General features: G+C 40.9%; 1 protein-coding gene across 4 annotated transcripts in view; it reads right to left on the reverse strand.

Moving 5' to 3' along the window:
- Nucleotides 1-11,034: 11,034 nt before the first annotated feature.
- ARHGEF3 (Rho guanine nucleotide exchange factor 3) overlaps nt 11,035-18,854 on the reverse strand; it is a 319,599-nt gene continuing 311,779 nt past the window's right edge. For all 4 annotated transcript variants that reach the window (XM_055414115.2, XM_055414114.2, XM_055414117.2 and 1 more), the window contains 3 exons: nt 18,632-18,802; nt 14,971-15,157; nt 11,035-13,256 (listed from right to left, as the gene is read on the reverse strand). In XM_055414115.2, coding sequence (XP_055270090.1) covers nt 12,904-13,256; nt 14,971-15,157; nt 18,632-18,802 — 711 coding nt within the window. In that variant the 3' untranslated portion in view covers nt 11,035-12,903. The remainder of the gene's footprint in view (nt 13,257-14,970; nt 15,158-18,631; nt 18,803-18,854) is intronic.

An 18,854-nucleotide genomic window follows, 5' to 3' on the forward strand; every position in this document is an offset into this window, starting at 1 on the left:
CACACTTACAGATATTGAAAACAAATTTACAGTTACCAAAGGGGAAATGTGGGACAGGGATAAATTAGGAGCTTGGAATGAACATATACACACTACTATATATAAGATAGTAACCAACAAGGACCTATTGTATTAGCACAGGGGACTCTAATCAATATTCTGTGATAACTTATATGAGGAAATCTAAAAAAGAATGATTATATGTGTCTATATATACATAATGGAATCACTTTGCTATACATCTGAAACCAACACAACAGTGCAAATAAATTATACTCCAGTAAAATTTACAAATAAAATAAAAAATAAAAATAGCAAAAAAAAAAACCTGTTTTGCTTTGCAAAACCTCAAAATATTTAAAAATTATACTTAAATTTTTGGACTTCTCAGGTGGCACAGTGGTAAAGAATCTGCTTGCCAATGCAGGAAACACAGGAGATTGGGGTTTAATCTCTGGGTCAGGAAGATCCCCTGCCGAAGGAAATGGCAACCCATTCCAGTATTCTTGTCTGGAGAATCCCAGGGACAGAGGAGCCTGGCAGGCTATAGTCCATAGGGTTGCAAAGAGTCAGACACCACTGAGCATGTATGCGAGCACAAATCTTAGTTCCCCAACCAGAGATCAAAATTGAGCCCTCTGCATTAACCACTGGACCACCACCAGGGAAGTCCCCCATAATATTGTTTTGATTGTAAAAATAGCTTAAATGTATTTAGAAATTTTTGAATCAGACACCTGTAGACTGAGACACCTCATTGAAAATCTAGGTTTGGAGAGCAGAATCTAACACTTGTCTGGCTTCCCTGGTGGTTTGTGCGTGTGTGTGTGTTAGTCGCTCAGTCGTGTCTGACTCTCTGTGACCCCATGGACTGTAGCCTGCCAGGCTTCTCCGTCCACTGGGATTCTCTAGGCAAAAATACCGAAGTGGGTTGCCATTTCCTTCTCCCTGGTGGTTTAGCAGAAAAGAATTTGCCTACAATGCAGGAGATGCGGGTTCAATCTCTGGGTTGGGACAATCCCCTGGATAAGGAAACAACAACCCACTCCAGTATTCTTGCCTAGGAAATTCCACAGACAGGGGAGTCTGGTGGATCCAGTCCATGCGGTTGCAAGACACGACTTAGCAACTAAACTACCACCACCAATGAAAACGAAAGTCAATTCTTTTTTTTACCAAAAAGATCCTCAGGAACATATACACAAACTTTCCAGCAGAGGGCAGCAAAAGCTCACGAAACCAGTTTCAAAACCCAGCGACTTTATCACATTCTAAAAATACTCTTTAAAATATTCAGGATAAGAGTTATGTAAACATAAGCAATTTATATGTGTATGTATTATTTTTACTTATAGGAATAGTGGAATTGCAGCACTTACATTTAGGCAGGACAGAATTCTTCCCAAAGTTCTGACTGCTGAAGGCTCTTAAATGGACAGGACCTTAGTAAATAATGAGAGGGAACAAAGGTGGGCCATAACATCTCGATGGCTTAGTGGGGTCACCTGCTGGTAGTCTGCCAACTCTTTTACATAGTTTAAGGTACAATGGGATTCTTTTAAGAATATGTTCTAACTATGCACCTTGGTTTCTTCATTTGTAAAATGAGATAATAATTATAACCTAAAACCTCAAGGGGTTGCTGTGCAGATGAAATACAAAATGAGTGTGACACTGTTTTCTTTTTTTTAAATTACAGCAGTGTATATATAATAAAAAACGTATCATCTTAACCATCTTTAAGTGTATAGCCTAGTACAGTACCTCCACATTATGTACAAACAGTCCTCAGAACCCTTTTCATCTTGAAAGGCTGACACTCTGTATCTTTACATGGCAGCTCCCCGTTTCCCCCTCTCAGTCCATGGCAATTAACATTCGGCTTTCTATTTCTATGGTTTTGACTATTCTGGGTATATCATAAAGGTAGAATCATACAGTGTTTGTCTTTTTGTGATCAGCTTATTTACTTAGCATAATTCCCTCAAGGTTCATCCACATTGCAGCATGCGACAGAATTTCCTTCCATCTTAAGGCTGAATAATATTCCATCGTACGCATAAACCAGTTTGTTTATACATTTATCCACTGATGGACACTTGTCTTGCTGCCACATCTTAGCTACTGTGAATAACTCTGCCATGAACATGGATGAGAAACTATCTCTGAGATCCTGCTTTCAATTCTTTTGGATATATACACATAAATCGGATTGTTGGATCACTGCTGTTGTTGTTCAGTTGCTGAGTCGTGTCCGGCTCTTTGCGACCCCATGGACTACAGTCCTTCAGGCTTTCCTGTCCTTCACTATCTCCTGGAGTTTGCCCCAACTCATGTCCATTGAATCAGTGATGCCATCCAACCGTCACATCCTCTGTTGCCCCCTTCTCCTCCTGCCCTCAATCTTTCCCAGCATCAGAGCAGGATCTTTTCCAATGAATCGGCTCTTTGCATCAGGTGCACAAAGTATTGGAGCTTAGGATCAGTCCTTTTGGATGTTGAATCAAATGATAATCCTATTTCTTTGCTTTTGAGGAACCACCACACTACTTTCCACAGCAGCTTCACCATTTTCCTACTTCTACCAATCGTGCACAAGGGTTTCAATTTCTCCACATCGTCACCAACATTTATTTTCTGTTTTTTTTTTTTTTCAAGAGTAGCCATCCCAATGAAGTGGTATCATTGTGGCTTTCATTTGCATTTCTCCAGTGATACATGGTTCATAGTCCAAAGCACCACGAACCTCCATCCATACTATGTTTTCAAACTGTGGTGCTAGAGAAAACTCTTGAGAGTCCCTTGGACTGCAAGCAGATCAAACCAGTCAACGCTAAAGGAAATCTACCCTGAATATTCATTGGAAGGACTAATGCTGAAGCTCCAACACTTTGGCTACCTGATTCGAAGAGCTGACTCATTGGAAAAGCCCCTGACGCTGGGAAAGATTGAAGGCAGGAGAAGGGGTCAACAGAGTATGAGATGGTTGAATGGCCTCACTGACTCAATGGACATGAGTTTGAGCAAGCTCCAGGAGATGGTTAAGGACAGGGAAGATTAGAGTGCTACAGTCCATGGTGTCACAAAGAGTCAGACATGACTGAGTGACTAAACAACAAGGTGATTAGTGATTTTGAGAATTTTTTCATCTTTTCATGACTGTTGGCTATGGTTAATCTTTTAAATTTTAGACAAATAATAAGTAAATAGTGGTATCTCGCTGTGGTATTGAAAGTGAAAGTGAAAGTGAAGTCGTGTCCAACTCTTTGCGACTCCATGGACTGTAGCCTACCAGGCTCCTCTGTCCATGGGATTTTCCAGGCAATAGTACTGGAGTGGATTGCCATTAGCTCCCATTTATTTTACAACTAGTGATGTTTGAATATTTCTAACTTTTGTCCATTTAAAAATAAATATCACGTACCTTGAAAGTGGAAGTGTCTGTTGCTCAGTCATGTTCAAAACACTTTGCAACCCCATGGACTATAGCCCACCAGTCTTCTCTGTCCATGGAATTCTCCAGGCAAGAATATTGGAGGGGGTAGCCATTTCCTTCTCCAGGAGATCTTTTCAACCCAGGGATCGAACCTGGGTCTCCTCCATTACAGGCAGATTCTTTACCCTCTGAGTCACCAGGGAAGCCCTGTTTATCCATTTTTAAATTGGGCTGCTTGTTTTCCTATTATTGAATTTTCAGATTTTTTAATATATACTTTGACTTCTCTATCAGAGATATGATTTGCAGAAATGATTCTCCCAGTGTGTGACTTTTCAGTCTTTTAATGAGCAGAAGTTCTTCATTTTATTGAGGCCTAATTTATCCATTTTCTTCTTTTATGAATTACAATTTTAGGGTCATATCTCAGAATTACTTGTGGAATTATTTGCCTTACCCAAGGTATCAAGTTTTCTCCTGATTTCCTCTAGCAGTCTTAAAACAGCTTTAGGTTTTACATTTTTGTCTCCAATCTATTTGCATTTTTATAAGATGGACATAAAGGTCTTAATTTGTTTTGCTGAAAACAGATATCCATTTGTTTTAGCATATTTGTTGAAAATTTTATCGTTTGCCACTAAGGTGCCTTTGTAACTTTGTTGAAAATGAATTGACCAAAAAAAAAAAAAATCAACAGACCATATGTCTCGTATTTCTGCTCTGTGTTTGGGTCTGTTGACTGTCTATCATGCCAGTAATATACTGTTTTGGTTATTGCAGAGTCATAGTACATTTTAGGTAAGTTTTTCAACTTTGTTAATCCTCTTCAGAGTTGTTTTGGCTATTCCAGTTGTCTCAGGTTTCCACATGAATTTTAGAACCAGCTTGTGCTCAGTGGTGTCCAACTCTTTGCAACATTTTTTTTCTTCTTTGCAATATTTTGGACTGCCGCCAGTCAGGCTTCTCAGTTCATGGGATTTCCCAGGCAAGAATACTGGAGTGAGTTGCCATTTCCTCCTCCAGGGGATTTTCCCAACCCACAGATTGAATCTGCATCTCCTGTGTCTCCTGCGTTGCAGGCGGATTCTTTACTACTGAGCCATCAGGGAAGCTCTTCTATAAAATAGTCTACCTAGATTGAGATTGTGTTAAATCTGTGGATTAATTTTGGCCAAAGCTGACACCTTGATAGTTCTGAGTTTTCCAGTCTATGAACATGGTACATTTCCCCATCGTTTGGTGTTACATTTTCCAACATTTTCCCATTTTCAGTGTGCATGTTTTGTACTTCTTTTCTCAGATTTATCTCTAACAGCACTGTGAACTTTACCCTATTAGGTGTTGGACAATTTTTTTTATCCCTGTAAATATTCCTGTGCTTTGTTCTGGGATGCAGTTGAGCTACTTGAAAATAGTCTGACGCCCTTTTTGGTCTTTAGGACTTGTTAGGCAGAAGCAAGGAAGTGTTCACACTAGGGCTAATTATTCTCCACAACTTTTCAGGCCCTTCTGAATATGTTATCCAACTTTGATATTCTTTTGGTGTGGGGGGTTGGGGACAGGCACTGTTCCAAGCACTGAGTGATTTCCTGCTAATCCTTTTGGATAATTATCCGGCCCTTGGCTAGTTGCTCACCTTTGTGCACTTAAGCATTCAGCTGAGTGCCTGGGGCAGGTGGGGTCGGGGTGGAGGGGCGGCAGGCCCTCCTCATAGGTCTCCAAGGACTTGTTCCCATGTAGTGCCCTCCTCTGTTGTCTAAACTTGAGCTGCCTTGGTCTCCCTGACCTCTCAGTCACATCTCCTCCACTCAGGGACTTCACTGGCCTAGACAGGCCTCCCTCCCTGGCCTGCTTCCTGACACCCCTCTCAAGGCTGTGAGCTGGAGCAAACGCAGGGCTCACACTCATTCATTCTCTCCTCTCAGGGTCACTGTCCTTCATCGCTTGGTGCCCACCGTCTTTAAAACCAGAGTTTCACGTGTGTTGTCTTTCTTTTTTTGGGGGGTTGCTTTAGGCGGAGGGTAAATCTAGTCCCTGTTACTCCACCATGGCTAGAACTTATTAAAGACACTTAAATAATAAGAAAAGTCTTTCCTATTTTTCTACATGTTGCATTTTAAGGGCTCATCATTCTGTTGTGCGGGTCCACGCCTCCATCTGGTGCCATATTCTATCAAAATAAACCCTTTAACAGTTTTTGCAGTATAGGCCTGCTGGTAATGAACTCTTTGAGGCTGGTTTTTTTTTTTAAATGCCTGAAATAGTTTATTTTGCCTTTCCTTTGAAAGATATTTTCATGTCTTTTCTCAGAAAACTAGCCATCACAACAAGAAACAGAAACATGAAATCCGTCTTTGGTAACTCCAAAAGACCGTTGTATCCTTGAACCACAACATATGAAAATAGAATGCAGGTGGTGGAATGATCGCTGAGACGAAGACGCAGAAAGCACGTGGCTATGCTGTTTATCATGTCAGGTCCTAGTAGCCATCAGAGGCCCAGCAGGCTCAGCAGCTTATTCAAAGAAAGTTTAAAAAGGGACTCTATACAAATTGTGGGCAGGATGTAGAGACAAGTCAATATCCTCGGGCTAGTGACAGTGGAGCGGTTCTTCTTCTAGGATGGAGGGGTTACTGGGACTCAGTGAGATCTCCTTGAGAGGAGCTGTGACTTCATGTGAGAGAGGTAGCCAGCCCAAGGTGAGAAACGGGAGAATAAATACTCCAACCTCACTCTCTCTGGTATTATGCAAGGACTTCCCTTTTGGTCAAATAAAACCAGACGTGACAAGGAGAGTGCACTGATGAAGTACACATACAACACAGGCCTATAAAACGATGGATTAGCACAGTCAGCGTGGAAACGGAAGCAAAAAGGAACAACCCCATAAGCTCCTATTAACCCCACAGAAATAAACAGTGCAAGAAGAAAAATGCAACAAAACTACGATAGCCTGAGAGTTCAGCAAAGATCATGCCTTCACTACATAAGAACAGGGATGCTCTAAGAATAGGAACAATGATTTAAAAAAAAAAAAACCAAACTTCTCCCCAAATTAACAGAAGCCTTAGAAAATAAAGGTGAAGAAATTCCCATGAGAAAGAACAAACTATTAGGAAATAAAAGTAGGAATTAAAAACATAAGAATATATAAAAACCAGTTCAGGAGTGAAGAGACCAAATCCAGAGGTTCAACATCTCTCTTACTGGAAAATTCCTGAAAGAGAAAACAGAAAATTGTGGAAAGGACTACACTGATGAAAAAAAAATGCAAGAAAATATTCCAGATTCTGTGGATTGAGAAGACCTCTCTACTCTACCACCCCCAAATATGCAGAGATGAATGAAAAAGATCCCAGCCAAGGCCACAGTTTTGAGAAATTTCAAAACACCATGTGCCAAATTAAAAGTGATTATTAAATAACAACGATGAAAACGTTAAACATTGTCTTAATAGTTCAAAGTGATCTCACACACAATGTCTCACTTTTCAAATGGCCTAAGGGCTTATGGTATCTCCATTTCATTAGACATGGGCTGAACAGAATACTGAGGATGACATTTTTCAAAACTTCACAGGTGAGACAGTTCATTGACATTTAGGTGTGTTTGTGTGTAAACATGTATGTGGAAGTGGAAAGTTATCTAGAAGGCAGGTCCAGTTTTCTGAACTAGATGATCAGTGCTCAAAGATAGAGTGCCATTTCTAATTTCTTGCTAACCCTCCAGGTCAGCTGATGAACTGCTGCTTCCTGTGGGCAGATCTATGTAGCTGACTGATGTGCAAACCAATCTGGAAGAAGGAAAGAAGAGGCAGTGAGCACAGACTACTGTTTTGCAAACTTGTTTGCATGAGTACCCTCTCAGTTCAGTTCAGTTCAGTCGCTCAGTTGTGTCCAACTCTTTGCGACCCCATGAATCACAGCATGCCAGGCCTCCCTGTCCATCACCAACTCCCAGAGTTCACTCAAACTCATGTCCATCGAGTCGGTGATGCCATCCAGCCATCTCATTCTCTGTCGTCCCCTTATCCTCCTGCCCCCATCCTTCCCAGCATCAGAGTCTTTTCCTAGGTACATTCAATACAAGTTGACTTTTCTCATTGTGTGTTCACATGGGCAAGGTTTCAAACCTTCATGATCTTCAGATTCTTTCTGGTGAGTTGGGGCTTAAGCTATCCTCGTCAAGTTCCCAATACTGTAATTCTAGAATTCTGTCAATAAATGAGATAGTGTGAATTAAATCAGTCAACCACAGCAGTGACAGGTGATAATCAATGGCTTTTTCCACAAAGCCGAGAGGACCCAGGTGAGACAACACACCCAAGTCAAATTGTGTGGTGAGCTGCTCTTTTTATTAAATCTCCAAGGGATCCTCAGGCTTCTGGAGAATTAAAGGTGGACGTGGACAGAATGTAAATAGGAAGTTCAACAGCTTGTGCACCAACATGGTGGGCTGCAGTTTTCTGGAATCACAGAGACTTTGTTAAGACAGGATTGTAGTTAAGAAGAGTTCTGCATACTCAGCTGCTGCAAATGGTGCTAGGAATGGAAACGAAAGGAGTTGGTGGTGGTGACCACTAACCAGAAGCTGAAACCACACTCTAATTTTGCACAAAATTGCTAGGTCTGGCTCTTCTCTTTGCTTATAACTTTCATTTACTCTGAGACAATTATATTTAGCTGTATGTCCAATAACATCTTGAAAACAGACTGAAGAAAACCATTTAGCCCTCAGTCATTTGTACTAACCCACAAAATGTCAGTACAAATATCTTCGAATAGACTAGTAGAGACATACTCTCTAGTAATAAAGTCAGTACAACCAAGGGAATCAAAAGTGGAGGGAACATCCAAAGTAGCTCTGGAGAAGGATGAAGAAGATGAAAAGGAGGGAACAGTAAGAAAAAGAGAACAAGGAGTGAGTTTTCACTTGGGAAAAATTTGGACTTTTATTTATGTGCATATCTTGAGTAATCTGGGAATTAATAGCATGTTGACAAAAATGGTGATGGCTTATTATAAAGATAAGATTAACTACCAGCCTTACTGGGCCAATATGCTACTGAGAATTGGCTGTCAAGTACTTAAAACTGCTGAAACTTAAACTAACCATTTTAATTAAAAAAAAAAAAAAAGTGGACTAAAATTCCAGGAAGAATTTCAAAGTGAAATTTCCCTGCTATTATTTGGCGTCAAGTTGATCAACAGTAACTATACTGATAGTGATATTCAAGACTTCGTTTCTATAACAATCATGACACCCTCTGACACACAGTACAGATTCAAGATATAGTTGTTAAAAATGAATAAATGAACAAGTGAGTAGAGCCAAAGCAGTCCTGAGAAAGAAAAACGGAGCTGGCGTAATCAGACTCCCTGACTTCAAGCTACGCTATTAAGCTGCAGTGAACAAAACAGTTTGGTACTGGCACAAAAACAAAAATACAGATCATCAGAACAGGATAGAAAGCCAAGAAATAAACCCATGCAGTTATGGTCGATAAATCTACAATGAAGGTGGCAAGAGTATACAACAGACAGTATCTTCAATAAACAGTGTTGGGAAAACTGGATAGCTACATGTTAAAAAATGGAAATTAGAACATTCTTTAACATCATACACAAAAATAAACTCAAAATGGATTAAAGACTTAAATGTAAGACTGGACACTAAAACTCTTAAGAGGAAAACATAGGTAGAATACTCCTTGCCATAAACTGCAGCAATATCTTTTTGGATCTGTCAGAGTGATGGAAACAAAACTAAACAAATAGGATCTAATGAAACTAAAAAAAAGTTATGACCAACCTAGATAGCATATTAAAAAGCAGAGACATTACTTTGCCGACCAAGGTCCATTTAGTCAAGGCTATGGTTTTTCCAGTGGTCATGTATGGATGTGAGAGTTGGACTGTGAAGAAAGCTGATCGCCGAAGAATTGATGCTTTTGAACTGTGGTGTTGGAGAAGACTCTTGAGAGTCCCTTGGACTGCAAGGAGATCCAACCAGTCCATTCTAAAGGAGATCAGTCCTGGGTGTTCACTGGAAGGACTGATGCTAAAGCTGAAACTCCAATACTTTGGCTACCTCATGTGACGAGTTGACTCACTGGAAAAGACTCTGATGCTGGGAGGGATTGGGGGCAGGAGGAGAAGGGGACCACAGAGAATGAGATGGCTGGATGGCATCACCGACTCGCTGGACATGAGTTTGAGTGAACTCCGGGAGTTGGTGATGGACAGGGAGGCCTGGCATGCTGATTCATGGGGTCGCAAAGAGTTGGACACAACTGAACGACTGAACTGAAACTAAAAAGCTTTTGCAAAGTAAAAGAAACCAAAAACAAAATGAAAAGACAACCTACAGAATGGGAGAAAATATTTGCAAACAATGTGACTGCCAATGGATTAATTCCTAAAATTTATGAAAAGCTCGTGCAGCTAAATATATATATATATAAAATCCTCCCCCTGCCAAAATGGGCAGAAGACCTAAACTGACATTTCAGCAAACAAGACATACAGACGGCCAGGAAACATATGAAAAGATGTTCAATGCCACTTATTATTAGAGAAATGCAAATCAAAACTACGAGATATCGCCTCACACCAGTCAGAAGGGCTATCATCAAAAAGTCTACAAACAATAAATGCTGGAGGTGGTATGGAGAAAAGGAAACCCTCCTACACAGCTGGTGGGAATGTAAATTGGTACAGCCACTATGAAGAGTGGTATAGAGGTTTCTTAAGAAACTAAAAATAGAGCCACCATATGATCCAGCAATCCCATATATCCAGAGAAAAAACATGACTGGAAAGAATACATGCACCTCTATGTTCACTGTAGTGCTGTTTACAATAGCCAAGACATGAAGCAACCTAAATGTCCATTGACAGATGAATGGGTAAAGAATAAGTGGTACACATATACAACAGAATATTAGTCATTAAAAAGAACGAAACAATGCCATTTGCAGCAACATGGATGGACCTGGAGATTATCATACTAAGTCAGTCAGACAGAGAAAGACAAAATCATGATATCACATCTATGAGGAATCTAAAAAAGAAAGATTCAAATTAAATTATTTACAAAACAGAAACAGACTCAGATTTAGAGGATGAATTTATGGTTATGAGGGGTGGGGAAGCGTAGTGGAAGATAGATTTGGAGTTTGGGAATGACAGGTACACAGTACTGCACATAAAACAGATAACCAATAAGCACTTACTGTATAGCACAGGGAACTCTGCTCAATATTCTGTAATAATCTAAATGGGAAAAAAATCTGAAAAAGAATAGATACAGGTATATATGTATAGTGGAATCACTTTGTTATACACTAGAAACTAACACAATGTGGCTAATCAACTATACTCCAGTATTAAATTAAAAAAGAGTAGAGAATCCTTGAAAAAATAAATGCTAGAAATATGAGTTCTACAAGAGCTTTGGCAGATCAAATCAAAGCATTTATTTCAACCTGCACCCTATCGTAATGTGTATTTGGGTACAAGCAGAAATTCTGGAAAGAAGCTCCCAGGAAGACAACTGAAGTTTGGTATTTGTTGGGCAAACACTATACACCAAGAAAATGACATTTTTAATGTAATTTATTTGAAATGTTTCCAGAAAAGTTTAAGGCCATTATACAAAAACATTCATTTCATGAAAACATTCATTGACTTTCTTCTCATAGGCCAGTCCTTGACAGGCCTCTTTTCTCAACATGCTGGCCAAAGTGCCCGATGGCTCCTTCAAAGAATGATTCATTCTTTTCTTCACCATCAAACAACTATTCTTGGCTTTTCTCTGCTTCTATCTGCAGCAGATTCAGTCAGTCAGTAAATCAATAACAACTTAAGAAACAAAGCAGTTTTAAATAAACTTGTAATAGAAAAAAAAATTCACCAAGTTTAAAATCTATAAATACAGAAATATGTTTTACAGGGTAAAATCGACGACTTCTTTTATTCTTGAAAAATAAGTACTATACCTTGTTTTTACACTGATAAATCTCATCACACAGCTTTCTGAATGCACATGATAGATGTACATAATAAAATGACAACATAGTATTTACTGCTCTCCTCTGTGTAAACTTGAAAGACACAGATGAAAAAAAAAACTTTTTGGCAATAATTTAGAATCATTACTACTAGTGCTGGTGTGGGTACAATTTTGCACAAGTCATCTTTAACATTTTACACTCGCGCAGAGCTTTTCTGTGTATTCAGTTAACTTTTTTTCAAAGGTCTGAGGCTCACCCTACATTGTAAATCAAGGCTGGACAAAGAGGTTACTAGTTTGGCCAACTGATGCTGATTGATGACGGAGTTAATTAAGTCAGCCTCTGGAGAATGTAATTATGATTCTGATCCCAGCACAGAGCCAGTGATGGCAAATGATGACCCGAAAGTAGAGCAGGAAAACCCCAGGCTCTGATCTTTCCCAGAAGGACGCTGGACTTTGCTTTTTTAATGCTTCCGACACAAGGTCACGATGGAGGACTTCTTCCAAATTCTTCTTCTCACATGTTTCTGTAAACAGAGTCACTGACGCAGCCACAGCCTCTCTGTCATCTCTTCATTCATGCTCTAAAATATGAGTGGGCTGAAGCAGATGAAATAAAGTGAAGAGGGCCTTTCTGCTATTCCTGCCAGGTTTTCCCAGGCCCGATGAGTTCTGTTCTGATGTTTTAGGCTAGAAACGCCTATTTAAGGCCAGCCAACATCTATGGCAGAGACCTCCTGATGCAATATACACTTCAGTTCAAGATTCAGAGCTGACAGCCGCTTTGGTGCTGATTCTTTTAAGGTCAGACTCTATTTCATGTCCTAGTAAATTATTGCATCAGATTCGTACTGGATGAAATTGCAAGGTCAAGAGAGTGCTTCTTCCTTTGCGAAATTAAACCTTCAGAATCCCCAGGGATGTTTTCCTGCTTTTTGGTTGGATGATATCGGACCAATTTAACTTGAAACAATCCTTCCCGGTTTCCTTCAAACACCATCATGATTATACAGAGGTAACTTCCTTATGCCCTGTTTGCAAGGCCCTTGAAAATTCATGCCTTCAGCTACTCTGTCAAAGAGCTAGAAAAGTACTAGAGAAATGCGGAAGGATCCTTTAAAAGTAATGTATATGAAACAGTAGTTTAGAGGTTGTTTTCTTTCTATTTTTTAAAATCCAGCAGGACCAGTGAAAATATCGATAACTTGTTCAAGTACATATCCACCCATCCAGACACTTGGGAAAAACAATACAGGGTAACAGTTGCCACAGATTCCGGCTGACACAAATTGGCAGTTACAGTACTAGAGACAAAAAAGTACAGGCAGAAGAGACTGGGTCAACAGGGTCACAAAAGTATTAAAAAGTGCTTCTCCAAACCGTTCCACGTGTGGAATGCAAATACTGTACAGGTAAGACACCGGGCTACTTCCAGGAAGCACACGCTTCTGTCAGACATTGCTTTCAACATGCCTGCTGTCCCCACAGGAAGAGTCTGTCTGTTCCATGCGCTCACAGTCGAGGCTGACCTCACTTGTGTCCATGCTGCAATCCGATTCACTGTCTGATTGGTCCATCTGCTCAAGTTTCGTTTCTCCCTGTGGCTCCCTGCTCCCGCTGGTGGGATCTAGGAATGGTCCCTCAGAGTCAAGGACCCCAGCCTGCCCCGTGGCACACAGAACTGTTTCTTTGGCTTGGCGAATACAGTTGAGCCACTGCTGTTTGTTGAATGTGTCATTGGCTTGTAATGAGTGGGTCTGACTTTGGGATCCATTTTTGAAACTCACTCTGAAGAAGTTTTTAACTAGAAATAAGAAGAACACACAAAAAAGGTCAGTGGACAGGTATTTCCGCAGGCCAAAGATAACCTATGTGGTGACACTAACCCTGGTATTCATGGCAGAGATCACTAACTGATTACTAAATGTCCTACTATTTCAGGACATGGCTCAACTTCACCCTGCAGCCTCCATCAACCAACAGGTGTTGACAAAGGTCTGGCACTCAGTGGCCTTCCAAAGCTGTCAAATCAGTACAGAACAACTCTGTCTGGGACCCCGGAGTACTGTGTACCAAACCTGGCAGTATATCAAAATCTCCAAACAGTATGGTAAAAATACAGATCCCGGGGTCCTCCCCTTAGGGATTTAGATTCAATAGGTCTGGAGTGGGGGGGGCCTGATAATCTGTCATTTTAACAACTGCCCCAAGCTAAAGCTTTTTCAAGTTTAAGAAGCTCTTTGTAACATCAAACAAGTCCAAGATCCTCCACAGGACAGTACCTGTGTATTTAGTATCCGATGACTGAGAAGACATGTAAAGATAGAATTCTTTTTATTTTTTTTTTGTGGCTGCGCTGGGTCTTCTTTGTGGTACATAGGCTTCTCGAGTTGTTACGTGTGGGCTCTAGGGTGCATGGGCTCAGCAGTTGCAGCACGCATGGGCTTAGCTGCGATATGTGGGATCTCAGTTCCCAGATCAGGGATCAAACCCGTGCCCCCTGCACTGGGAACTTGAAGCCTTACCCACTGGACCATCAGGGAAGTCCCAAGATACAGACAGAACTCTTGTAAGTTTGGATTCATTTTAAAATGAAATGACATTCTAATAACTGCCAACAAGAGCTATGTGCATTTGTTTAAAATTTTTATTTATTTATATATATTTTTGGCCATGCCATGCCATGTGGCTTGTGGGATCTTAGTTCTCCAACCAGGTATTGAACCCAGGACCTCGGTAGTAAAAGCATGTTGTCCTAACCACTGGACTGCCAGGGAGATCCTGGAGTTACGTGCATTTAAAAAACGATGGTGCACAAAATGGAAGACATTTGATTTAATAACAACATTAACTGGCATTTCATGGGCCCCATGTGTCACACGCACGTGGTTCATGGACGTGACTGAACTCAGTCAGTCCGTCTGCACGATCCTTGAGGTCAACAGACTGGCTTCAGATAAATTCAAGCTCCACTCTTTTCTGTGGGGCAAATGCCTTGACTGCTCTACATTTCAGCTTATTTGTAAAATGGGGAAAACAAAGAGATTCAACCTTAGATGGTTATTATGAAGGATGAACATAATAACATATGTAAATGCTCCTACATTGCTACTGGAGAAATGTAAGTACTACCACTGCTACCAGCACTACCACTAGGGTGGACAGGCTGGTGGGGAGGTAAGGGGCAGCGCATATTAACTACCTGGACAATATGACACCAATAGTAACCCAAGAGGCTCAAATGTTACTTGCTCAAAGAAGACTTCCCTGACCGTTTCATCTTAAACAGATCTCCTATTGCTATTTTCTATCCCCTTAATGGGTTTTAGTTTTAGTTTTTTTTTTTTTTAACACACACAGAATATTGAGTAAGGTTACACAACCTCTAAGTGATAAAACACAACTGAGATGCAATTTGACTCCAAGGCCATGGCTCATCTTTTTCACCAGCCGGCCATTCCTTCCAAACCACCACTACCAAAGACATCCCACAGGTCAAGAGGGACAGCCATCCGTACTTCTCTCATTGTTGCTGAACGCCCCACGCAGGGAGCCACCCAGCCTCACTTCCCCATCCTGCAAGTCTTCCAGCAGCAGGTCCTTCATGGGGATAGGCTGCCGGTACAGCTGGTAGCAGAGCTGCTCATTGTGGGTAACGGCGCGGGTGATAACAAGCACTTCTTGGAAGAGGAAGACATGTAGTTTCTGGAAGAAAAGAATACACAGGATTCCCTTAAGCAATAATGTAAGGAGTTGATAAGTAGACCTCTGGGGATAACAGGTCCCTGGGTACCAGCTTTAAACTGGCCTATGAACTTCTCGGCTCAAATCTACCTCCAGGAGAATACCAGTTGAGGGTTGGAGGTGTTTCCAGATGCATCCATTGCCTGTCCTGTAAGAGAAACTCCCTAGGGCCCCAGTGAAGAAGGCCTTTCTGCCTACACCTGCAGTCAGGTCTGCCAGCTCCAGGGGTGTTCACAATTCACAACACATGCAGGCATATGTGGTCTCTAGTACTTTTATTACAGGAACATTAAAAAAAGAAAGAGAGAGAGAGAAACTCCATAGAACAAAGGGTGTAATGAAGGAAAAAAAAGTCAGTCCTTTCCCGGCTTTGGTTTATTACATCCAGTATAATTCTAAGAGATCAAAATGAGTAACAGTCCATAAAGGATGAGACTGGTATATCTGAGCCTAATATTAATCTTTGCTTCTCAAACCCGTAAAACACTCATTCATTCCACCACAGAGCTGATTATCAGCTTCACCCAGGCACCCTGGCTCAGAACACTGCCCATTCCCGAGGAAACCAGAGTATGCAGCTGTAGCCACGAAGAAAGACGATCAAAGCAGTTGTCCTTCTTGGTAAAGTTCATAAGAACCTCAGTTCACCGAAGAGGTTGTGCTTAAAAGGCTGATGATTGATGTGTGTGTTGTGGGCAAAAAAAGAATCTCGAAAATAAAGGCTTGTCTCAAAACCACATTACAAAAGCAATTTTCCTGAGTGGAGCTGGGGTAAATTGGCTCCATTCAACTCCAAGTGCCAGACTCTTCCCACAGTTTGGAAATGCTGAGGAGTTGAAGTGAGATGATCCATGACTCTGCAGCTAGGTTCCGGTTTTCCAGCAGTAATATTTGGGAATGTCAGCCCAGGAGTTTCAAGGAGGAGACCAGAAGAACAGGGCTGAAAATCCACATCAGAATCTTGACTTGGGGCCAGGGAAGCACTTTCAGTGTTATCAGATAATTTTACATTTGGAAGAAAAGATACCTGTGGGCCATCTACCCCCACCCTGCCATAGACTGATGGATGGACAGATACATACACATATACATCAAAAACTGCAGAAACCGAAGCTCAACCAAATGTTGGCTTGTGGAAACAAAGGATGGTGGTTCTGTACTGGTGTGTATTTGAGGTAGGGGGAGATCTGAAGACTGGAAAACAGAAAAGCACAAAATAACCAAGTTTAGGGCTTTTTTCTTTGGTGGTAGAGGGGAATGGGAGAGGGAACGATAATGGGGGTTGGTGAGGGGAGGTGTTAGTCACTGTTTGATACACTAAAAATAATCAGAGATTTTCACACTGCTTCTACTTCAATCACTCTTCTAGCCAAGGTAGGAGATTTGAACATTGATTATCTGGGCAACTTTAAAAAAATATTCCTTGTTTATGAATGTTCACTGAGAGTTCCTCTTGTTAGTTGCAGCTCCTTCCTGCCCTCAAGCTATTGAGACTTTTTTTCCCTGACTCATGACTTTATTCATAATGACTTTTACACCCCTATGGGGAAAAAGCAAACAAGCAAACAAAAAAACAAAAACAAGTGCCCCACTCCAATCAAAATCTTTGTTTTCAAACATCAATCTGCCTGAAACATGAACTAGGTAGGGGTCATCTTTAATGACCTAGGCACAGCCAACCAGAGTCTCAGCCCTTGACTGATGGGCAGAAGGAAGACAGGACCCCATTCCATACAGCAATGCTCCTTTCTATTTGTCACAGGGCTTCTGAGGAACAATGTTCAAGGAGTTGGAGTATCAGCCATTAGAAGTCTGCCAGTGCTTTCCAAAAATCAGCAAAAAGCAGAATGCAGTTGCCTGGCAATCAGTAACTCCCAGTCAAACAGAAACATCTCTTCAAGCAGTGGCCTGTGACAGGTCTCACAACCTTTGTTGCAACATCAGCTGGTTCGATCTACAGCAGCCCTGATAATGGATGTGATGACATGTCCTCAGTGATTTCAAATACCATTACCACGCCTGCTCATAAATGCCACTTTATAGCCCAGGTCAAAAAGGCAGCCTCTGAATCATCAAAGCTTTATTAAGAGCTTTTCCATCAAGTTTTGGCTTTCATTCTAAGGGTTGGCTAGATACTAAAGATGGAACAAAAGAGAAGTGGAGACTGTCTCAATGGCTTTCTCCATGCTAACATATGAACATATGTTACATATAGTACAATTGATATATAAAACATGTTATATATAAATGTATAAAAACAGAAATACTACATACTAACATTATTTTCTATTGTTAAATATTTTAGAAAAGCCTGGTGAGTTGACTCAACTTTGATCTCACTGTAATTCACACCTGTTTTTCCTTTATGTAAGTATTCATTCACTCACTCACATATTCACCTAACGCTGCTGCTGCTAAGTCCCTTCAGTCGTGTCCGACTCTGTGCGACCCCACAGACGGCAGCCCACCAGGCTCCCCTGTCCCTGGGATTCTCCAGGCAAGAACACTGGAGTGGGTTGCCATTTCCTTCTCCAATGTGTGAAAGTGAAAAGTGAAAGTGAAGTCGCTCAGTCGTGTCCAACCCTTAGCGACCCCACGGACTGCAGCCTACCAGGCTCCTCCGCCCATGGGATTTTCCAGGCAAGAGTACTGGAGTGGGGTGCCATTACCTTCTCCTAGTATATGTCAGGTCCCCATGAGAGGGACTGACAAGGCACAGTCACCACCCTAAAAGAGCGTGATAAAGTGGGGAATACTAAGAGATAAACGGAGAATCACAACCTACCGTAGTAAGCCCTCCAGGGGAAATCTGTGCAAGCTGCTATGATAGGAGAGGAGGAACAATTTCAATATGTACAGAAGAATAAAAGCCAGGAAATGGAGTGTTTACAAGTCAGAGCTGGATGCAGAGCTGATGGCGGGTAGGTTGTTATTGAAAACAAAACACAAAAATAAAAAACTGGTCTCAAAATGTCAGTTTGTGGACAGGCACCAACTCGTAAAAAGAATTTCTCATAAAGCTGAATGAATTTAATCTAAGAACTATCTATTTTTCTGAAATCATATACTTTTAACATCCTGTTAAAATCATCTATTACTTGCTGATAGCAAAGTGGGAGGAGATAGTAATTGTTTTGTGTTTGCTTTTGAGGGTCAAAAACAAACAACATGACCAAACAACATAAAAAGCTGGCAACTCTATGATGGTTTCCAAAATTTTTCTGAATATGTACTGGTGAGGAAATTCAAAGTATATGTATATGTAATATATAAAATAAATTTAATAATATATGATCCTGTTATATAAAAGACACTAGAGAAAGTTTTTATCTAAAGAACATGGGGAAGGCACTGTAACAGGAGGCTCAATATCACATGGATGAAGGGGTCAGGGAGGCTCAAGATGAAATTAACTGAAGGAGAGCAACTACTCACCACGCCCCGGTTGTTCTTCAGTTCACCATGACAACACAGCACCTTTGAGTTGTCAATTAGGGAGTCTTTCTGGCCTTCCTCCAAGTAAAGAAGTCGCTCTTTATAATAGCGGCATTCAGATTCTCCAGTCTTGATGTTGATTTCTGCCACAATTCCCTGAATGATGTTTATCTGTAAAAACAAAAAGGAAGTATGGGGAAAGTAAGCAAACCATTCACATCAA

This window comes from Moschus berezovskii, chromosome 24 (genome assembly GCF_049115385.1).
Source record: "Moschus berezovskii isolate FMDL1 chromosome 24, NW_MosBer_1.0, whole genome shotgun sequence".
In the NCBI taxonomy this organism is placed as follows: Eukaryota; Metazoa; Chordata; class Mammalia; order Artiodactyla; family Moschidae; genus Moschus; species Moschus berezovskii.